This window comes from Heloderma suspectum, chromosome 7 (assembly GCF_057233095.1).
Source record: "Heloderma suspectum isolate Gila_16-S chromosome 7, 16-S_ref, whole genome shotgun sequence".
NCBI classification, from domain to species: domain Eukaryota; kingdom Metazoa; phylum Chordata; class Lepidosauria; order Squamata; family Helodermatidae; genus Heloderma; species Heloderma suspectum.
In genome coordinates this window covers 45,113,497-45,137,923 of record NC_139464.1, presented here as the reverse complement: position 1 = coordinate 45,137,923, position 24,427 = coordinate 45,113,497, and the positions used below count along the sequence as shown (strand labels likewise).

Below are 24,427 nucleotides of genomic sequence, written 5' to 3'. Positions count from 1 at the left end.
AAAGTTTACCTGTCAAAAGTAAAGGCAGTCTATATTGTCGCCCATGGTGGTCAAAACCTTTCTACACTTTGAAGCTTCTCTCAAGTCTCAGAAAAAGCAATCATATTGTTTTTGCTGGTAGTCCTAGTTCAATTTCAGCCAGGTCTCAGCCCCAGCATTCTGAATGTCAGGGCTCTACTTCAAAACATGTAATTAATTAATGCAGAGTGATTCCTGGTATGTGAGCGGACTTCTATGCCAAAAACTCTTTTTTTAAAAAAAATTAACCGCTATGATACTTCCTCATTTTAGTTCCTCCACTCTGCAAATGGAAAGTTGAACCAGACCTTAAAACCATCCTTCCAGTCAAGGCAGGCTAAATGCAACTTTAACCCTGATTTACTACTGCCACAGTAGAAAATGACAATATGGCTAGCACTATACTACAGGGCTCCAGTAGGCACATTTGGATTGGGTCCCTCAGCTATACCAGCCTGGAACTAGCACAGCTAATGCCCTCCATTGTTTTCAATGGGGCATTGAAAATGTCCCATTGTTTTCAATGGGGGGGAAAGAAGTAATATAAACAAAAAACGTTCTGCTGGGATGACAAAAACCAGCAAACATGCCCTGCCCAAACTGGTCTGAGCTGGCAGGGCTTTGGAAGTGGCAGAGGATCCACTCCCACACACAGGGGTGGTGTCAAGCATTGGCATGGTTGGTCTCCTGCCAAGGGCCTACACTCCAGTAGGGGCCCACTGACATGAGCCCCTTGGACTTGCTCCTTCTCTTCACCATTGCAATCTACTTGTTCACCTGCCTTTCCCTCTGGCCACAAATAGTAATGGTGAGAAAGAGAAGCAGTAGATGTCACTAGCTCTCTGCCTGTCAGGCAAGCAAGTGGCAGCAATTATGACAGAAGATGAGGAGCAATAGTATCTGGTAACAATGCTGGTGAGAAGGTAGACTCCCTGAGTGAGGGGGCCCATTGCAGGTGTCTTGCCCAAGGGCCATCAAAAACCTGGAGCCAGCACTGGCCACACACATTTAGGATTGCTCTGCCACTCATTAACCAAATACCATCTTATCATTTATTTACCTTGTGTGAGGGATAGGGAACCTGTGCCCCTCCAAAAGTTGTTAGATGTCATCATCCCTGACCATTGATCATGCAGGCCGGGGTTGATGGCAGTGTCCAACAACATCTGAAGGGCCACAAGTTCCTTACCCCTGCCATATGCCCATAGTAAAATTTGACCCTTGTTGAGTTGTAAAAATCAATAATTGCTGCAAGAAATATGTGACAGGAGCAACTTGCTCCTGTCACATACTTCATTTGTAAAAGGAGAAAAGAGAAAGAAGAGGGCTCCTTTTCTCAGCTGCATCTGCACAAACATCCATAGTTGGGCAAATATCTTTATTAGGATCAACCAAAATGTCACAAAATGGGAAACAAGCTCTTGACTTCCCTAGAACTTTTAATCAGGCCAAATGTTAAAGAAAGTAAGAAGAGGGGAAGGGAGCATTCATAGTTTACCATGAACTACCATCAAAAGGATTCTACCTCTCTATAGAATCAGTGATATGGGGTGGACATTTTTCCAGTGGTTTCTTTTTCTGTGGAAGATGTTCTATTTCATAAGTTCATTATTATTTATACATTCGGTTTATGAGTTGTCCTCACAGCCAAAGTTCTCAGGACAACAGACACAATAAAACCAAATATATGACAAAACCAATGATAACACACATCATAAGAATGTTTTAAAAAGTTTTAAAAGCAGCAATGATAATTTTAAATAATTTTAGAAGAGACAAATATCCAAGCAGTTAAAACATGGGAAAAGACCATCTTAAAACACAACATTAAACATATTAAACATAAAACAAGCAGCAGTTAAACATTCTTTTAAAAGACCTGGGGGAATAAAACAGTATTTGCCTGATGTCAAAAAATCAACGAAGTAGTTGCCCGGTGAACCTGTGTAGCCAGGGCATTCCACAATTTGTGGGACATCACAGAAAAGGCCCACTCACAAGTAGCCACCCATTGAACCGCAGTTTGTGGGGACACTTGGAGCAGGGCTTCAGATTATGAGCTCCAGGCATGGGCAGGAATATATGGGAAGAGGTGGTCCTTTAGATAGTGTGGCCCCAAACCGTGACAGGCTGTAGTTAACACCAGCATCTTGAATTGGGCTCAGAAATGAACTCGAAGCCAGTGAAGATGGTATGATACTAGTGTAATATGCTATATTGGTATAACGTGCTTTACAATTCATCCAAACTAGAAGAGAATTAGAGGAAAATGAGGTGTAATGGGGACAACCATATTTGTTCATTCACATGTCTGTCTGTTTACATATAAATGGGGGGATCACTTTGAATTGAGCCCAGAAATGGACTGAAACCAGAGCAGATCACAAAGCAGTGATATAATATGATCATACAATCTCACCGCCCCATTTTGGACCAGCTGACTTTCTGGACAGTTTTCAAAGGTAGCCAGTAGCCACACATATAATGCGTTGTGGTAATCCAAATGAGAGGTTGAATGATTTTTGGGACCTTGACCCCTGTTAAGATGTGTCATGATGATTTTTTTTAAGGAGAGCTGTATGTAAATCTGACATCTGCAATTCACATGAGTCAAAACTTCGACCCTGGAGTGATTCCCACACCCCCGCCTGTCTGAACTGCAGGGAGGTGCATACACAGCCAAAAGAGGATGGAGCTGTTAGAACGACATGACAAGCCACTGTGGATTATTTAACACATGGTGAGACGGTGGCGAGTGCACATGGAGCCACCACTTTGAATATGCAATCCCTGCTCGAGGGTTGCATATGCAATCTTGTGCCTGTGGGTGCTGTGGCTCATCATGGGTTAAATAACCCACAACGAGTCACACCATGTTGTCCGAACCCAGTTGATGTACAGTTGCCACAATCTGATCTATGATGCAAGTAAAAAGGATTTCTTGTGCCATACCATGCTTGCTTTCCATGCTTCCAGCTTAGTTCTACATACCAGAGCAAACGTGTGGCAGAGTCCTGTGCAGACCAGATGTACCCTCAGAGGCAAACTGAAAGCCTTAACAAGTTTTTCTCTTCAGTATTTTGCCAGGAAGAGTGATGCCACATAGATCAATATCACAGGCTGCTGCCATTTATTTCTCAAATGTCAGGAACACAGAATAACCAGGACTGGCCAAAATAACTAATACTTATACCTCCCCCCGCCCCTGCACATCACTGATGTCATGGAAGCTGCCAGTGTCAACTTCAATATGCCAATACATTTCAACACACTGAACATTTTCATTTGACCAGAAATAGTCTAAGTAAAATCCAAACTGTCAACATGTGCAAAAAAGTTTCAACTGATACTATCAAAGCAGATAATTGGTAATAAAGACCACTAGAGTATAAGAAAGCAAGTGCAGTGGAATTTATATGAAATCCAGAAAGTGTGGAAAGAAGTGTTAAAAAGCAAAACACTGTGTAATAAGACCTGAGATTAGATGCCATAGTTCAGACACAGAGAAACCAATTTCAAGATTCACTAAAAACTGTTCTTAAAAGAGTAAAAGGGAATTAGTAATGCGGAGAAGGCTTTTAAGTGTCAGGACGAAAATAGCGAAGCATAAATTTATATTAGCCACTGAGGCTAAAGCTTTCGGCTCCAGTACACACACTGGGACTGGTTTAGTATGCAGGCTGCTTTCTGAATGACATTTTCCTTTGTAGAGATCATCTCAGTGCAGGAAAAAGGTGTCCTAAGGTGCAGTGCAAGTATTTTTGCTGAGAGTACACAGATCGGTAACCAATGTATGCAGCACGTCACAAATGAACATATGAAGCTGCTTTATACCAAGTCAGACTATTGGTCCATCTAGGGTCAATATCTGGTTTACCCTAACTGGAAGTGGCCCTCCATGGTCTCAGGCAGGAGCCATTTCCAGACCAGCTATCCAATATCTTTTTTTAACTGGGTGTACCTGTACTTGAACCTGCATCATTTTGCATACCACTAAGTGAGGGGCCCTTCAAATAACAGTGTATACTTTTGTTTCCCTTCTAGTATTTATGCAAGTAATTTTAAGTATTGCTTTTTGCCCATAAAAAGGCAGTTGATAAATCCAAAGTCTCTCTCCATTAAGTGGTCCAAGAAGTTTTATAATCAGGAAAACACGCAAAGTCAGTAATTTTATATGGGAGGATGGGATTAAATCTTTCAGCTATTGGAAAGACAGCTGGAAGATTTTCTTGAAAGCTTATTCTTAATTAGAAAAACACAGCAAGAAAATTTGGATAACTAAGAAGTACTGACAACCTTTAAATCTACTGATCAAAATTACTCAGAAGTTGGGTATACAATAAGTCAACAGGCTGCGAAATGAATCTCCTAATATATTCCTGAGATCAGTTTTTAATAAAAACCTGTTAGTCATGGAAAAATGGAAAGTGTGGACTGAAGAAAGGTGGTACATTTTTTAAAAGAAATATTTGACAATTTTGACAAATATGACCAGATACACATTTTCAATCCTGGATAAATCAGTGAAACAAATCCCAATAATATGCAATACATTTAGTACCACAAAGGAAGAGTCCTGCACAAAAAAAATCAGTAAACGTAATTTGCATGACATTCACATAAACTGGGTTGAGTCGCGACAGCTCAATTACTCTGTGCTGCTGATTTCTAGTGTGAGAATAGAACTGGTGGCCTTACAAATATTCTCAGATGATCATCAGTTAATTGTATTCTCAGACTGAAATCCTGCTCCCAGTTACGCGCTCTTGAATTGCACCAACTTCAATGGAGCTCAGGTGCATATTACTACAATGTGCATATACCAAAGCATCAGCAATGAGAAGATCTGCTTGCTAGCATAACGTATTCCTATTGATCAGCTTCAGATGTTGTTAAAAGCTACACAGTTAAATGCCATCTGCTTCCACTGAATCAGCCAGACAATCAACAATCATTTCACATGCACACAGGAAGTTGTCTTCTACCAAGTCAGATTATTTGTCCATTTACCTCAGTATTGTCTGCTACACTGACTGACAGTGGCTCTTCAGGATCTCGGGCAGAGGTCTCTGTCATCACCTACTACCTGAGATCCTTTTTACTAGAGATTGCCAGGGACTGAACTTGGAACCTTCTGCACGCAAAGTGGATGATCTACCCACTGAGCTAGGGTCCCTCCCCAAGGTTTGTGGTAGAAATTCTACTTATTGCTAGGCAGGCTGATACAGAAAACCAAACTAACATAGGATAAAGGAGTTGATACCAAGGTTCATCCCAAGTAATTTGGTTGACTATATAACCCTGCCTAGTGTAAGGAGAACTTCATCACACATCTGTGGTAGGATATGTGAAGCAATGGTTGCTATAGAGCGTAAAGTCTCACTGTAATCTCCAAAGGGCAATTTGCGTGGCGAGTTGTGCAAAGTTCAGATACACATATGGCTTGCACAGACTCCATATACATTTGCCTTCCAACCTGATAGTGAAAGTGCAAGCCCTTTGTACGTCTGCTTGTTGGAGTGTTTAATTATATCTGAAGCTGCTCATAGAGAAGGTAGATTAAGGACGTGTACAAATGAATATAATATGAGTGGTAAACCCACTGTGGAAACACGCCCATGTTTTGTTAAGAGATAGAATTTCCTCTTCTAGATCAAGTTCAAGGAGAACCAGTATTGTGCATTTACAGCAAGAGCCAGATGTGCACAGACAGAACTAATTGGCTGGAAACAGGCAACATCACTAATTCACCTCCCCGCTCCTCTCTGAAGTAGTTCTCCAATATTTTAAAAATTCATTCTAGTTTTAAAAACCAGAATGTATATGGAAAAACCAGAATGAATATGAATGAATGAATGAATGAATGAATGAATGAATATGTGGGAGTGAATATGCATTTAACTGAATAAATGTACATACATTTATGTACATACGCAATTATTTAAAAGAGTTATTAAAAAAAAACAGTGGACATGGGAACAGAGATAAGGAGGATTACTGAATCACAGTATATCTATTAAACACATTGCAAAGATGGGAGAGGATCCTGGACAAAAAACAAGAGCTAGAAAAGTGTATTTGGAGATGCTTGGAAGGATTCATGGGACCCCATGTGGCTTGTTATAAAGGATATTAGAACCCATTAAAAAAAAAAAATCACTTGCATTTACAATTTCCAGAATGCAAAAGATTTAACCTTGCAAATACTTGCATGTACACATGGGATTTAAACATATCATTGATTTATGAAAAGAAATGGTATTTTAAGTATAAATGTACACAGTTGCTTTACATATTTTCCTATAGGTACAGGCCTGTGTAGGTAGAGCTATTACTAAATCAAAACAGACCATCATTTTCAAGGGGGTTGAGGCCGTTTCCAAGTAAATGCACTGTCACTGTAAGCTGTGGCTCTTGCAGCTACATTGTGTTGATGTGTTTTCAAATTACAACCACCTTGCTTGGCAGCTAAGCATACAGCATACACATACCACCTGTGACTGAATGCTGGCCCTCTGAATATATAAATGGAGCAGTGGAATAATTCCATTCCAGTTTTTATACATTGCTCACCTCCATGGCATCCAGTATAACTGGCCATTTTGACAGTGGAAGGGAAATCACTGCAATGACTGCTTCTAGGCAGAGTACAGCATGTGCCCAGTAAATAGATGATGGCCTAAGATATGACCTCCCCACTCCCATCCATCCAAAATTGTAATCAACTCCTAGACATTTCCTTGATATACAGACCGGAACAACAAACAAATACAAAGCAAAGTGTGTGTGACATTTTCTCTTGGATGTCTTACTGAACACTCAGAATGTATACTGAACAAGGCAAACTCTGCATCTCTCTCTCTCTCTCTCTCTCTCTGTTGATTAGTATTTTGTATTAGACAAACAGGATACAAAAAGGCAGACAATCTCTGATCATACTTTAAGCAGAAAGCTACAGTTTAAGGCAGTATAAAGCTGTAGTCTGAACTGCAGGACAGCTGTCTGGAAAACAAAGGATTTATCTTGAATAAATCCACCAGGCTTATATAAAGCAGTATGAATCTCTCCTGGATTTTGTACTGACAATCTTGACCTTTTTTTTTTTTAAACCTCTGTAGTAAGGAACTGAATTAGGCACTTAAATCATTTGATATTATAAACCTTATAGAAATACATCTGGAAAAGGATAAGGAAAGGTGAGCGAAGATTAAATACAATGTTCTTTATAAAACCCAATATTGTATTGTTTTACCATCCGCAACTTTATTATTCCATCTTTATGAGTTGTTCTATTTAGGATGGCCATGCAGAACCTCACCTGCACACCTTAGTAAGCATTCCCTGATATGATAATCCATGTCTTCATTCAAACAGCCATTCTGATGCACAATGTTTGCTTAAAAGTCTCTATACGGAATGAAGAGAAGTACTGGTATATAAATTCCATTGTCCCCTTCTCCATTGCACAGAACCATCTTAATATATCCCTCAAGAGTAACAACAATCCTGTACAGAAATTCTAATGCCATTTTTCTCTCTCAAATGAAAGTCATAGGGCACCAGAGGAGTGGAGACAACATGCACAATGTAGCACATTTTTACAAGCTTAAAGTCCCACTAAGGGAATGGTGACCACTCTTTTTTGGCAAGTGTGTTAAAACAAAGAGACTTTAGTATAATTTTTTAGTCTACTGAGTAGGCAGCCATGCAGCTCCAGACAGACAGGCAGAAGGATGGGCCTGAATCTATGCCGTAGCCAGGACCAAGGTCCCACCTGCTCTTATCTAGGCATACCACAACCCCTTGTTGCCTATGGTACTGCTAGCACCTGTGCCATGGGTTGTCTACTCATACATTAAGTTTACTGAAAAAGTTGAGCGAGAGTTCAGAAGACCTAGTTAAATTTTTCAAGGGTGGTTAGAGATGTTATAAACACTACCTTAGACAAACAAAATCTTCAGGTTTGACAATCCTCTGGAATCTACCTTTTACCTTTCTAGTTTCTAACACAAATTAATAAAAGTGCAGTACAATAAACAACAATGCAACAATCTCCTTTTAAGTCTGTAGGCATTAAAACTGAAACACCACCACAAAGAAGTGGAAAGCTCCCCTGCATGTATGTTGGGATAGATTTCAAATCCAGTTATTAATTAATACTGCTACCCTTTCACACAGGAATCTTCCAGGTCATGTTTTACTCAATACATGTGCTTTAAATTGGAGTTCCAGGTCTATCTTGGACACCACAGTGGTTATACAGACCATTGTGAGGAAATCAGATTATAGGTTTGAAGAAGCCCACAGATGTATATTTCAGCAGATGGCCCTTCAGATGCTAAGTTTTCCAGTTGTTTTTCCTCCTGTCATGAGACCACACAGGTTGACTGTTTGCCTTTTTCCCCTGGAAGGGAGCTTGGACTCATTTTACCTGTAGAAGAAAAATAAAACAAAATTAAAAGCTTCTAATAAAAGATTTCAGGCATGCTTTTTAAAAGGAGTCTCACATTTAGCCAAGCCCTGCAGGATTCTCACTTTTTATTTCGGCAGATCATGATACCCACCCACATAGTCACAGGAGCAAACTCTAGAAACACTTCCACAGATGAGCTTCTTTTCAAGCTATTTTCTCACTCTTAATTAATTTACAAATTTCATAAGGCAGAAAATAAGATCTTTCAATATATTAACAGAATTGTATATACCCTCAAGGCTCCATTTAATTAATAATACTTTTACAGAATTTTGTGCATCCAAGGCATTCCTGTAAGCAAAGCTTATCTTCAGTATTTAACCATTAGATGAACTGAATGCATTCAGTTCAAAGTAAAATTATCTGGATATCTGAACACAGGCTGGCCCTACCATTAGGCAGAGTGAGGCAGCCACCACAGGTGACAGATGCTAGGGACAGCAGCAGCCCTGCCCCCTGATTGTTCTCCCTGCCCCCCAGCTGTTCCCATCCTCTTGAACTGGCACTCCATCAGCGGTGATGCTTGCTCATTGTCTTGCCTAGTCACCTTCTCCCAATGCATCACAGACAGCACCGATGGGAAAGGCCCCCAACTGAGTGAGCAGGCAAAGAGGCAGCAAAGTCCAGGCCACACACACTCTGGAAGGCATCACACATACACATGTGTTGCTCTGTTGATGTGATGGATATTGGTGCCACCACTGCTGAAGTGCAGCATTTGTTTGAGCAATCAGTGAGCAGGTGACAGGTGGAATGAAGAGTGAGACGCAGCAAGGGACTGGAGAACAGAGCTGGGTGTGTCACATGGCCTGCCCACCATCTTCTAAACTAGCCTACACCTTCAGGTGCAGTGGAAAATGATGTCCTGTTGCCAGTGTTGAGGTAAGATTCAACTGCCCATCTTGCTGGCATCTGTATATGGTGGGGCAGGGCGCTCCTGGCCCTAACCTCAAGTAGATAAATGTCTTGGGCCAGCCCTGCTAAAATGCTGCATCTGAAGAACTCCTTGTTTTTCAGCTTTGCCTCTGGGGACTAATAATGCAAATGCATGTAACAGAAACTTTTAAAAAAACCTAATTTTTGAAAGAGGATTTTTGGAGGAGAGAAGCTGCTGGGAGGAGGTGCCTAATACTTTTCTTGTTTGCCACTTTCCCACTTTGAATAGCATATCTTCAAGCTATCCCCACCCACCCACCCCCAATTTGGATTCCAAATGCATGCTTGCTTTTCAATACGCATTTAACATGCATCAAACATACAAATACATAATGTATAGCCCATCTGAGCATTTCATTATGTCGTTTTTGACTTAGCGGAATTCCAGTGTTGGAGAGGGACCATAGCTCAGTAGCAGAGCATGTCTTTTCCACTCAGAAGGTCCCAGGTTTGCTCCCTGTTTCCAGTTAAAACAGAGGTGGGAACATGTGATCCTCAACTTATTGGTGGGCTGCAAATCCCATCAGCCTTATCTAGCGTAGCTAGTGGTAAGAGATGATAGGAGTTGCAGCCCAACACCATATGGAGGGCCACATGTTCCTCATCCCTGAGTTAAAAGGATCAGTTGATGGCAAAGACCTGTGCCAGAGACCCTGGAAAGTTGCTGCCAGTCAGAGTAGACAATACTAGACTATACGGACGAATAGATTTAGTTAATATAAAGCAGCTCCCTGTTTTTATGTTAGAACCTCAACAAAAATCACGTTACTGAACAAGTAGCCCTGTGACCACCTACTGACCCCTCCCCTACTTTTCATATTTTTTTTGGCACCTTCTGTTTGAATAGTCCCCTCTAAAATGACTATATGATACCATGGCAGGCTGGTACCAGGATACTAGTCCATGTTCAAAGGTTAAGCTTTAGATTCCCCACCATCTGCCTTTGGCTATTCTGAATAAAGCCATCTTTACATCTATAGCAGCCTTCCCCAACCTCGTGTCCTCCAGATAATTTGGACTAAAACTCCCAAGATCCTTGATCATTGTTCATGCTAACTGGGGCTGATGGGAGCTACAGTCCAACACAACTGAAGGCCACCAGATTGAGGAAGGCTGCTCTATGGGCAACATGCTTATTAGGCACCTGAGTTAAGCTGCCATTTTTAACTTTTAATTTCTGGAAAATAAAACTGAGAACAATATTTTTCACTACAGAGAATGATAATTTTCTGCATACAGAAAGTTTTGATAATGCTCATTTTGGACTAGAGTCCTGTAAAAGGCAATGCAGAGATATTTTAGAGCAGGAAAAGGCAGAGGTTAAATATAATCAAATGCAGGTTTTCCGAATTCTCAGAGAGAAGGACAGAGCCTCTGTTATTTTCTAGTTTGTCACTAGGGGTTGCTACATGCCCTCTGGTCACTTTAACAAAAATGTTACAAAAGATAAATCACTTTCTCTTGGCTGAAAAATAAAACCATCAAAGTGTTCGAACCTGTGTACGTCTTGCATTATAAAGATTTCTACTCAAAAGAAATAAGACTCCCCACTCTAATGCAGCCCTTGACATGCATCCACTTAAATGTAAATAATCTCTCTATGAATTTCAGATTCTAGTAAGAACCTTTGGTGCTTTTTCCACACTAAAATGGTATAGTTCTCAAATGTCCACCCAGAATGTTCTAGTCTACCCATTTCCTTTCCTCAACAAATGGGAAGCACCCTTCACATATCCCAACAGGGAAATACTAGTCCAGCCTTCCTCAACCTGGCGCCCTCCAGATATGCTGGACTACAACTCCTGTCAGCATGGGAATGATAGGACCTGTAGTCCAACACAGCTAGAGGGCACCAAGTTGGAGAAGGCTGCTGTAGTCATAGCCTCAAACACTTTAACTTTTCCTTGTAGGGAATGTGACCAACTTCTTCATTATTTGGGTTCCCCCTTTTTGCACTTTTCCCAGCTCAATGACATCCTTTTTGAGATGGGATTACCAGAACTGTAAACTGTATGCCAAATGCAGCTGCACCATCTGTAGACAAGACAACAGATACAACAGTTTAGATCAGACTTTCTCAACCTGGTGCCCTCTTCTCACGCCCAGCCATCCAATAGCCATTTAAGCTGGTGTTAATGAGGGTTTTAGATCAACACATTCAAACAGCACCAGGCTGGGGATGGCTGCTCTAGTCACATGAAGTCTCTATTCCTTGCCTCCGCATTTAACTGCAGCTAAATTAGGATAACTACCTGTAATTTTTCAAATCCAGGCTAAATAATGCCCCCATTCTGAATTCTCCACTCTAGTATAAGTAAGATATACTCCAGGTTGTCCCCTTCATGTTTTAGCTTGGACTTTCTTATGGAGTTAGCTTATCGTATTTCTGAATTTATACACTTTCTGAACATTTTTCAGAAGGGCTGTTGAATAAGGCATACTATGTTTCAAAACTTTGTGTCTCAAATACAACTGGCCCCAGTTTTACTCAATATTTCCTATGCTGAAGTTCCTGTCTAGGACCTTCAACTCCCAGAGTTATCTCTAATTTTGGCAGGACGAGAAGAAACTCCTCTTCTACTCTAGTTTATTTCTCCCCCATGGTTTGTGTTAATTTTGCAACTCCCTCTGTTGCACCCAGCCCTGGTCACAGTGCACAGATTGACTTTAGAGGGAGTAATTGGTGCCTACAGGAGTTAGCTCAGGTCATTAAAAGCTAGAGAAAAGCCCACCAGTTAAGGGGACGACACAATTGTAACACTCATTGTAGCCACTAACTGTTAGCTAAACAGGAAGAGAGAATTGCTGTGAGGGAGTTCCAAAGACCTCTTACAGGGGTTCCTTAAATGTTATCTTAGCTTACTAGCCAGACAATTTGAGGTTGCTATGAATCTCCTCCCCTCTCCCAAGTCCCCTGGCATGCATAAAGGGCTTGGGAGATAGGTAGGATGTCATGTTATTTGTGTTGGGTTATGGAAAAGACAAGAAACAAATAATCAGACAACAGGGGTGCATGAACACACACACCACTAGTGAGCTGTAAGGTCTACTTTTACATGTGTCATTTCTAAACTTTTGCCATTAAGGGTCAGTAAAGAGGCCAAAATTCCACCCTTCACACTTTAAGTTTGGTCTGAGAAAGCAGATTAAATGTATCAGGGGGTCTTATGAAAGAATTAAATAAGCCAGGAGGAATCTATTTAGGACTATGCTGCTGCTGTACCTGGGATGCATCTTGAATACAGAGACTTCCCATGATTGTCACAGCAACTCTCTCCCAGCTATTTGGGAGGAGGTACCTCGGACTTTAATACATCTGAATCACATTCACACAACTCAGGATGACAACTCGCTTCCTCTCCGGAATCAAAAAAATCTGATTATTGAACCTAATTTATGAAAGGGAGAGGAATGTGAATTTTTTCAATGTGCATGTCAAACTCTCCTAAAACAGAGGTATCACATAAGATCACAGTAGAAGTGTCAAGCTTCAAGATTATACTATTAGATATAGCTTTCCCTCCTCCCACTTTGTCCTTTTAATATAGATGAGGAAAAGTTATTATGGGACCACCATTATATATTAGTCCTGTTATTAGGGAAAGTTTGGGAATATGAGTGGAGAGGATGAAGGCAAAGGAAGTGAATGGTATGCTTTTATAACAAGAAATCCTGAAAGCGTAACCTGCATTCGTTGGTAAATGCAAGAAAAGAGACTGAGTCTTTTTCCAGGGAGATTTACCTGAGTTGCCACCACTACTGCGGACACTAATAGGGCGAAAGCTGGTGTGGCTCTCCTTTGGTACCTTCACAATCACAAAGTCTTCAGCAGTCTCACTGGTAATGGAGTTGGCATCAGCATTCAAAGGAAGTGGTTGCTTGGCCCTTTTGAAAAATCTGCTGCCAAACCTCTTGCCCTGTCTGGAACCGGCCTCCCCACTGGCAGCATCATCCTTCCTGAGGTCACGGATGGACTCTCTGGATTTGGATTTCAGGTCTGGGTGGAACCGGGAAAATAACTTCTGAGGACTCCAGCTTGCTCTGTTCAGGCCCTCAAGTGGAGGCTCAATATCTGGCAGCACCTGCTCCACTGTTATAAGGTCATTCAGAAAACGATGTAGTCGCTTATTAGACTCACTTTCTTCTTCCCTTCCTTCTAGTTTCTCTTGCGACTCCTGCCGCTGGCGGGAGGCCCAGCGCATCATTTCTCCTGGGGGAACCCCCACCACCAGTCCATATTTTGGGTTGATGACCTTCCGGGCCACAGTGGAGGAGGGAAATCCTAGTTTCCCGACACCTTGACGGAAAGGGCATGGAATGTTCAGCTCCTTGTAAAGATTGACCTCCTCTGAAATGGCATAGAGCTCACGAAATTCAATGTCAAACATCTCCACATGTTGCCCAGTCAAGTACAAGAGAATGTTTCTGTCTATGTGGGATGACGTCCACGTGAAACTGTACAACAGAAGATGCTGTTAGAGAATTACAGTCAGAAACACTTACTTTCTCACACCCAAGTTCTTGCCATTCAGGAATACATAGCACAGTAATCGAGATCATTACTGATCCACCCAAATACTTTGTAAAAGAGCTTCTTAATTTTGCATGTTATTTGTAGACCACATAGCAGAGAAAGCCTTGTGAGGCTAGATGTGTGACATTCAAATCAGTGAGCTCAATACAGTTCCGCCAACTTCATGGAATGTTCCAACTAGGAACATTCCGTGAAGCTAGCAAGGAAATTTCCCTGGCAGAGGAAGGAAGGGGGCACAAAACTGCAGTGTCTATATGTACCCTTTTATTGACTTCCTAGGAAGTCCTTTATGTGGACTTTACTGTGGGCAAGCTATAATTCAGCTACATGGGAAGCACAACATCCCTTCAGCATAATGATCCCCAGGCTAAGCATGCATACATAGGCATGTCTTGAACAGCATCTGGAAACAGCAATTTGTTCAGAATGTGACAACAAGGCTGCTGATGGGGGCCCAGTTTTGTGACTATATTACACCAGTGTTTTATCAGCACTGGCTCGCAGTATGTTTCTGGGGTCAATACGCACTTTTAACCTATAAAGGTTTAAATGGTTTCAGTCCACTTACTGGAAGGAGTGCCTCCACCTACATCAGGGGTGGGCAACTTGTGGGATGCTTGGAGTTGTAGGCCACAACATCTGGAGGGCCACAACATAGCCACCCCTGAGCTACATGAACCTACTCACAAGCTGAGATCATTGGTAGAAGCCTTTTGGGAATCCTTTTACCTTGTGAAGCGCAGAAGGTGGGGACATGCAGTTGGGCCTTTACAGTGGTGCTGCCCAGACTGTGGAACTCCTTACCCAAGGAGATTCAATGTGGTCCATCTCTTAGCACTTTTAGGCAGAAAGGGAAAACCACTGCATACACTCTGTAATATTCAGCTGATGCTGTTCTGGTACTGTTTTTTGCTGGTTTGCTACTTCTTTGGCTTTTGTTTTGATGAAAGTGTGTTTTTATATCCTGTATGTGGGTTGATATTTTTCTTTTATATTTTTAATGGATTCTTATATGATTAAAAGCAACTCTGTGGGAACTTTGAGGTCAAATATGCAGGGTAAACTTAACTTAATAGAGGGGCTCAACGGAGGCAGCACTCTGCAATTTGGGGCCCACTACAAGTTTAGCAGGACTACATAGTAAAAGTTCCCCTGTTAAGTGTGATGCTCTGTTTAAACTCCCCCCATCCCTCTCCACAACAAACACCCCACACACCATATTTGCACACAGAGAGCCACCCATGGAAGGAAAGAGCCATCAGTTCCCCAGTAGGCAACTATGCAGTAAAGGGCTCCTTCTCTCAACATGCAGCATGGGAATGCAGCAAACTGTCCTGGAGGAAGATACTGATCTATTCTTCCATGGGCAGTTCAGCAGCAGGACTCAGCGATGCTCCTTTTTCCCCACTCCTAAGCTATAATTTCCTTCTCAACAGTGGAGAAAAGGGAGCCTGGGGAGAAACTGAAGGCTAGAGGTATTCAACCCATGGGACAGAGAATCCCCACCCTTCCCTAATGAATTTATTTATTTAAAAGATTTATACTCTCCTCAAGAGGGTATAATGTGTTTATCATTTGTGGTAAAACCTACAAACAGCAAAAGATATTACAAATATAATATAAACATATCTTAAAGGCAGCAGCAAAACATTAAGACCAGCTAAAAATTATAGTAGCAAAGCACTAGAAATAGCAGCAGTTAAACTCTCCTCCATTTAAATCACTAAAAAATGCATGTAATGCTGTACCATGATTAGAATTAAATACCTGGGCAAATAAAGCCATTTTTATCTGACACCTAAATGTCATAGGAGTAGGCACAAAGTCTCATCTCACGGCGGGGGCGGAGGGGACCCACAGAAGGGCCTCAGCAGAAGTTCTTAAGGCACAGTAAGTTCATATAGATGTAAGTGGTCACTGAGTTATGATGAGGGTCATTTCCTTCACATAGGTCCTGTGTCCTTTTTTTGTCACACTAAGGGTACAATCCTATGGCCACTAGAGAGTGTCTAGACAGCCATAGGATTTTTCAGTTTCTGGGAATTGAGCTCGGAGCCAGCGCTTGGAGCTCGGTTCCCAGAAATCCAACTCCCCGCCCTCTCTCCTGCCGCCTTGTAAGAGGCGCAGTTCATTCCCAGCTCCATGTTCAGAAGAGCAGCACAGAGCGGCTGAAAGGGGGGAGTTCCTGGGGGTGAGAAGGTAGCCACGGAAGCACTGTTACGATGCTTCCTATTAAATATAAATAAACTGTAGACAGGTTTAGCCAGCGTTCTGAGCTCGGTTCCCAGAAATCCAACTCCCTGCCCCCTCCCCCACTGCCTCATAGAAGGTGCGGTTTGTCCCCAGCTCCGCACTCAGAAGAGCAGTGCAGAGTGACCAAAAAGGGGGTGTTCCTGAGGGTAGGGAGGGGACTGTGGAAGCACAGCTATGATGCTTCCTATGCTCCGTCTGGCCTTCCCCCCGCCACTCTGAGGGACCCCAAAATCGGCTGTCTACCCACAAATTCAGGGTGGCCAGAGCACAAAGAAGAGGATCCCCTCTGCGCTCTACCCACCCTGCACTGGATAGTTGGCCACCTCTGATTTTGGAGGCAGCCAGCTATACCCATAGGATTGTGCTCTAATTCTCCAGAACCAACTTGCCAACAGAGAGATTAAAGCTCACCGTTCAAACATGTGTGTTGCAAATATATGAAGAGTCTTACTGGATCAGACCAAAGGCCAGAATTATGTTCCCACAGTGGCCAACCAGATGCCCCAATGAGAAGCCCACAAGAGGACATGAGAGCAATAGCACCCTCCTGCTCATGTTTCTCCAACAACTGGTATTCCAAGTCATACTGCCTTGAAAAGGTTTCCACCCTTAAAGGTGGCATAAAAATCATTTAAAATAAATACATTTAAAAAATACTGCCTCTGATACCGAAGATAATATAGAGCCATCTGAGCTAGTAGCCATTGATGGCCTTTCCGCCATGAAGCATAAAGAGTCTCCAGTTCCCAACACTTTGAAAGATTAGACAGGAAGACTAGGAAAGACATTAGCTCAGGGGTAAGCAACATGGTGCTCGCCAGATACTGGTGGACTCCAGGTCCTATCAGCACCAGCCAGCATGGCCAATGGTCATGGATGAGGAGTTGTAGTCCAACATCTGGAGGATACCAGGCTGGCTACCCCTGCCTTAGGCTTTAAAGAGCTATTACCAGTCAGGGATTACAATTCTGAGTACTATTATAATGTGTGTATGTGTGTGTGTATAAAAAAGAGCAACTAACCTGTAGGATCCAGTGAGAACTTTTTCACCATCCACCATCAGGAAACGGGAGGCCAAACTGCCTTTGATCTTCCCTGATGGCAGGTAGAACCCAACTCCAGTCACACAACGCACACGGATATTCTGACAGGGAAAAGATGCAATATACACAAAGAAGTCTTATGATATCTGTGAAGAGATGCCTGCATATAACTGTGTTGTTACGTAAGGATTACTTTGTCAGGCCGCTGTGTGTTACAGCATATTTGAGTAGGCCTGAGGTCTTGTTTTGTTTCTGTCAAAACCCTGCGTAGTAGTTACTGAATAACATTCTGAAGGGGGAGAGAGGCAATTGCTTTGAATATTGTTAGATGGGTCAGGTAAATTCTATTCTGATTGGCTGGGGATTCTAGCTAGGTGGAAAAGAGCAGATGGGAAATGACAGTTAAGGTAGGAGTTTAGTAAGAGGGAGTCTGTGGTAGAGAGAGGAAGAAGGTCTGCTGGTTGGGGTGTGGTGTTTGAGAAGGACTAAGAGAAAGCTTAGGAGAAAGGGAATAGCTATTCTTCCTCTATGAGATAATCTTACGTGGCTGAAGATTAGGAGTAGGGAGCAGGTGGCTGTGTTTATGCCAAGAGGCTGCCCTAAAATCTTGCCAGGGGAAGTTTATACAAGCAGGCAGTAAATACCCAGATAAACTGTTCAAGCAGCCAGTAATACAACTGGAGGAACTTGGGTATCAAAGGAAGACTGTACCAGAAGTTAGACCTGGTTGTAAGGATAGTTGGCTAGGGTGGAGGTTTAGAGAATTTGGCTGGAAGTAAATTAAGTCCTTAGAGGCTTGTAACAGCAAGTCTCTTGAGTCCTAAACAATTGTCACTAAGCAGTCTTTAAAAAAAAACAAACCGAAGTAAATATTAGTAATCCCTTATGTACAAAACATCCCTTTAATAAATTACTTGTTTAATAGTTCAATTTGTCTCTAGTGTTGGTGCCCATCTCATCTCCTATACCAACTACAAGGAGTTTTGTCTGTCAGAATGGATGGCAATGGGAAAGGGTCAACTTGTGGAACTCTGAGTTATAGTGGCAGAGAGTTCCTTAGGCCCATAAATATAACCATTTGCTATAAACAAGAAACACCATAGGTGGGTGAAGCTGTAGTTTCCCCATAGAGATATTCTGACAAGGAAAAAGATGCATTACACACAAAGAAGTCTTATGATATCCTAGATCAGCTTTCCCTAACTAGTGCCCCCCAGATGCATTGGCGTATAATACCCATCATCCCCAGTCAGCACAGCCAATGTCCATGTTGGCTGAAGGAATGAAGGGAGTTGTAGCCCAACACATCTGGGAGGCACAAGATTGGAGAAGGTTGTCTTAAGTGAATGATCTTGCCAGAATATACAGAATTTATGAGAATTTTTGACAAAGTTCATCTTGGCCATATTGAGAACTTGCAACCTTATTTGGTTTTCTCTTCATTTTTGGACCTGAGTCTATGAGGAAAAACAAAAAGACACTGACAGTGCTATCCTATATATGTCTACTCAAAAGTAAACCCATTGATTTAAAAGGAGCTTATTCCCAGATAAGTAGGTATAGGATTGCAGCCTAAATAAGGCTGAAAGAACCCGCTCAGGAAGAGTGTAATGACCTTTGGCTATATCCAATATAGATCCTATACACACCCAGGAAAGGGTGCTTGTTCTATTTTTAAAAATTCATATAATTGATAGGTTCAGCAGAACCAGTTTTCATACTTACAGTGCATTTATCTAGCTGCCTTTCCTCCACCTGATTTGGAGCTGGTATACCACATGCAAGAACTGTTAGTAAGGAGGACAAAAAACAGCCCTCCTATTTCTGGAACCATGATGGATTCAGAAACATGTCACAGTAAATTGGTTCTATGCCTTACTTATGGAGGAGACTGAGGTACGTTAGTACATGACATGGTAATAATCATATTATTCCACAAATTGTTAGAACAGATGGGCAGGGAGACAGCTTTTAAGGGAAGAAAGTTACCCTCCATCCAATATTCTAAAATGCTGCTCACCAGGCAGAATCTAAGCAATGCCTGCATTCTGTCCTCCAACAGCTGAAACTCTAGTCATGCAAGATCCTGCACACCCCTAATCTTCCAGCTGAGGCATACCCTTGATTTCTAAAGCAAAAGTGCTGGAAGTGAAACCAAAATTCAAAGCTTTAATTAAAAACAAAAAGGCAAGCTTATTTGTGCAGTTGTCTAATGAGATGGGAGATCTTATTACTAGGAACACACTAATATAGCAAACACCCTTCCTATCATAACAAAAGTTTATAATGATTATTAATAATTTCAGTACCATATTGGATATTAAAAGTGCTTCACAGTTCTTATCTTGTTAATATGCACAACAGCTCTGCAAGGTAGATGGCTGATATTCCAGTTTAACAGCTAGGGGATTGCGGCTCAAAGGCAGGACATTGCCCAAGACTAAGTAGGTATAGAGGTGAAAGACAGTGAGCAAACATACTTCCTTCTAGAACAGCCTCCCCCAACCTGGTGCCCTCCAGATGTTTTGGACTTCAACTTTCATCCCCAGCCAGCATGGCAAAAAGTCAGGAATGCTGAGAGTTGTAGTCTAAAACATCTGGAAGGTACCAGGTTGGGGAAGGGTGTGTGTGTGTGTGTATGTGTGTGTGTGTGTGTGTGTGTGTGTGTGTGTGAGAGAGAGACAGAGAGAGAGAGAGACAGACAGACAAGAAATACTCTTCACCTGATACAAGAGAACACGCAAACGTCTGCAGAGAATGCTTAAACAGAAAACAGTAGAAGAACAAAGAACCTTCATTACTTGTATGCAGTGACAATGGAGTAATTGCCAGAACAAATTTGCAGACCAGGGCTGAAATCCTGAAAGAATTATTTGGAAGTAAGCTCCGCTGAAATTAGTGAAAATTAATTCTAAGTAAAAGGTGGCCAGGATTGGGTTGGTAGCTCAGCAAAGCAGTTTAAGATCACAAATGTTCAATTGCATGTCAGTATGCAATAACACAGTTTTAAAGCATACAGACAAGGATTGTTTATCCTCCTTTGAATTTTATTTGAAAGTTAAGTTCCTCCAAGTTCAATAGAGTGTATCCCCATTTAACTACACAGGATTGCAGGCTTAAAATGCCACATGCTTCTAAACTGGGTTAACAGGTGCATGTTTTTACATAAATAGAATACTAGTTAATAATCTACATTAGCAGAATTTGAAACTTCCTATCCCGAACTCAAGAGGGACTTTTCTACATCGATTTTCTTGCTGAAGAATCTGTGCATAGCTATTAGGTTTCTATGCAATCTACAGGATTTCCCCAAAGGGCACTTTAGGGCATGCACAGCCCGATTTACATGGGGAATTTACTGTGGTACTACTGTGCCTCACACATGGGTGAGACAAATGTTACCCCCAACCTGTTTCAGCCCTGGATTTTTTTGCTGTAAAAATCATGTTTTTACCAAGTCCCTTTGTGACAGATTTTCCCTATACCGAGACTTCCCTGTGTTTTAGGTAGGGATGGCGGAGAATTTCTCCCCGAAACTTCGGGGGGCCGAGCGCCAACGTGTTCGGCCCCCCGAACAAGTTTCGGGGAGAAATTCTCCGCACCCCCCCCCCGGGACGGGACTTACCTTTGGCGAATGTCCCTCCCGGCGGCGGGTCCGGCCGGCGGTTCGGCGGGTGTTCGTCCTGGGCGGGGGTGGCAGCCGATCTTTCGACCGGCTGCCGCCGCCGCCATTGCAATAAAAGAAAAAAAAACACGCCCCCGTGATAGGCTACGTGACGATTAACGTAGCCTATCACGGCTAGATTTGCAAAGTCAGCCGTGCTAGGCTACGTCAATTGTCACGTAGCCTATCACGGGTGACTTTAAAAAAAAAAAAAAAAAGCGCGTACGGATAATGGCGGCCCCCATAGGGAGCCGCCATTCCCGTTCCTTATTTGGCTGCTGTAGTCTACGTAAAGATTTATGTAGACTACGGCGAAAATAAGGGCTGTATTATTTGCGTTGCCCTTATTTTCGCCGTAGTCGACGTAAAGATTTACGTAGACTACAGCAACCAAATAAGGAACGCGAATGGCGGCTCCCTATGGGGGCCGCCATTAGCGTACGTGGTTTTTTTTTTTTAAGTCACCCATGATAGGCTATGTGACGATTTACGTAGCCTATCACGGCTGACTTTGCAGATCTAGCCGTGATAGGCTACGTTAATCGTCACGTAGCCTATCACGGGGGCGTTTTTGTTTTTGTTTTTAAACTTTCGAGTTCGCGGCCGGGCGAGGCGGGAAGCCTCCCCCCCAGCCTGAATTTCGGCCAGGCGAGGCGGGAGGCCTCCCCCCCCCGGCCTGAACGTCGCGGGGGGAGCAGCGAAGTGCCTCCCCCCCACCGCGAACAAGCTTCGAGGACCGGTAAGTCACTTTCGTCCACCCCTAGTTTTAGGGCTCTGTGTGTCCTAAATGTGCGATACTACGGGGGATGCATCAGCAAAGGTGGGACCTGAGGAGAGGAGTAAACGTCTTCCTTTCAGCTTCACCCTCAGCTGACCAAGATCAGGTGTTTTGGTTTTTTAAGTAGTGGTTGCTAATGAGGCTTACTCCCGAGAAAGTTGTGTTTGGGATGACTTAAAAAAATCCACTCTGCACAACCACATCTGCCGATAAGCTTATGCAAGGAAACTTGATGTCCCAGTTAACTTTTTTTTTTTTAAATCACCACTCCTTAATGGATGTAAAAGAAAGAAAAGGAAGGCAACTTGTTGATGTCCCAAGACTCCACCTACATAGTCAAATTAATGCGGTTTAAGATTATATGTTTGCCTCACAAAAGCAAGATTTGTGTCAAGTCTACACCACATTAATTGGCTACGTGTGCCACAGGAGGAGTAGATATGAATTCAAGAAAATGCGTTTTTAAATTGAATCAGCGTCAGAAGACTCCTCCATGTAGATTGGGCCCATTTGTTTTGTGTAGGGTGCTGGTCAGGTCATTTGGGCCTAGCTATTGCCCCACAGAAACTAATAATGCACCCTAGAATGTGTCCAATACTCTCTACAGCTGCACAGTGCAGGGGATGACTGGCAATGGCAAGCAAGCTGTCTGCTGGGTAGCTTATCTGCCATTATCGATCATCTTATCAAGGAAGTCCTGTTTAGCTTCAGAACAGGGTTTTTTTAGGAACAGGGTTTATCGTGAATAAAAACAAGTAATAAGGATCACAAAACATTAAACATAACAAAAATAGTATTAAGGATTACTTCAATGCATTCTTAGTCTTTGAACATTTTTAATATATGGCTTTAATATGTGCAATGTGTATATACCCCCACATATATGCTGCATGCAGTTAAATTCTATTACCTTCTGTAAAGAGAATCACATCATCTGTTGGTCTCTTATGTATAAAGTCTAATAGTTGTAATATTTAATTAATGGACACACTGCCCTTAACTTTTCCTTCTTTACTCTGCGACGGACCTTAGCATCCCTTAAGTCATGCCTCTTGCCATCCACCTCCTCCTCTGATCCTTGAGTTCTCATGGTGGAGGAATGGGGGAACAGTTCTGCCTGGGCCATCTGTTTGTCAAGGTCTTGGGAAGGAAGTCTTGCCATATCTGGGCTCACTAGGGAGGGTGCCTCCCTCTGTTCTTGCTGTTCCATTCTGATTCCGAATCTGAGCTGCCAGACATCTGTACGTGCTCAGATTCATTCCTGACACTAACCATTCAACCACACTGTCTTTTCATTTCACATTTGATGCTTACGTTCTTAAATGTTGTGGAAACATTTGATTAACCTTTCTTACAGAGTTCTTGTGATAAAAGTTTCAATTCTTAAACACAGATGAAGAAACAGAAATAAGGGAAGCAACTTGCCTATGATTGCAATGAGTCATCTATACAACATTCTGAATACTGTCAGGTATCAGGAATGAATCTGAGTGTGTGGAGATGTCTAGCAGCTCAGATTCAGAATGGGAACAGCCACTAGGGATGGAGCCTCCCTAGTGAGCTCAGATATGGCAAGGCCTTCTTCCCCAGACCTTGACACACTGATGGCTCAGCTTGAATGCCCCCCCTTCTTCCTCCATGAGAATCCAGGTTTCGGGGGAGGAGGAAAGTGAGAGGCGTGACTTGAGGGATGCTAGGGGTCTGTCGCAGAGCGAAGGAGGAAAAGTTAGAGGTGGAGCTCAGATGCTCCACCAGGTTGGCTATGCGTGAAAGCCTATGTAGGAGGGAGCCACCTTAAGGGAGGGGCATCCCTGCAAAGCGAGTCTGGTGGAGACGGAGACGTTCTTGCTGAGACTGCTGGCAACTTCTCTAACTTCCACTTTGGCTCCTCAATTGATATTCCTAAATGTGTGGATTAGCTGTTTTCATTGCAGTCTGAGAGTTTCCTCTAATCTCCTCAATTGATATTCCTAAATGTGTGGATTAGCTGTTTTCATTGCAGTCTGAGAGTTTCCTCGAATTTGTATTTGTAAGGAAGCCTGGTACCCTGGACTGTGTCAATTACGAAGGGGGAGGACAAAGGAACATGACATCAGGTAGCAACTCAAAGGATTGGATCACACAAATTGGATTTTCTGTGTAGGAAACTCAGATTAACACCATAACATGTGACAAACGTACATGTTTCTTTCAATAGACTCCATGTGGGAAAAATGTTATGTGAAACAGCTCCTTCGAATCTCATGGGTGTAGTATCATGTCTACATTTCAGGACTCTGAACTGTGCCAGGTTCCTTTATCATTTATTTATTCAGTTTCTTTCTCTTCCCCACAAGAGCTCAAGGCAGTTTATAACAGTAGTCATATAAAAGCAGTGTCCACAATAAGGAAAAAAATAGTGATTTATCAACAGCATGCGCTTATCAAAAGCCATCTATTGGTACTTAATAGCAACAAATTATGCATCACTGAAAGCCAGTTTGAAAAGGAAGGTTTTCATCATTTTGTAAACATCAATAGGCTCCAGTTCAGATGGGCTCCCCTCAGCAAGAGATTCTGTAAGATCAAGGCCAGTACCAAGAAGGCCCTGTTATGCACCCTAACAATTCTACATAGCACTAAGATGGAATGTAAAGCAGGACATACCTGGCAGACCTCAAAATGCTAATTGGAAGGAGTACGCTTTCAGGGCTGAATATTCTAATCTGCAAAACAGTAGTGGTCCTAG

The 24,427-nt window shown here is 42.4% G+C and overlaps 1 protein-coding gene across 1 annotated transcript in view; it reads right to left on the bottom strand.

Moving 5' to 3' along the window:
* Positions 1–1,737: 1,737 nt before the first annotated feature.
* Positions 1,738–24,427, bottom strand: part of SACK1F (scaffolding CK1 anchoring protein F) — a 40,488-nt gene continuing 17,798 nt past the window's right edge. Inside the window, exons 3-5 of the mRNA XM_084809890.1 lie at positions 17,237–17,358; positions 13,170–13,882; positions 1,738–8,449 (exon numbers count right to left, since the gene is read on the bottom strand). Of these exons, the coding sequence (XP_084666016.1) occupies positions 8,385–8,449; positions 13,170–13,882; positions 17,237–17,358 (900 nt within the window). The 3' untranslated portion in view covers positions 1,738–8,384. The remainder of the gene's footprint in view (positions 8,450–13,169; positions 13,883–17,236; positions 17,359–24,427) is intronic.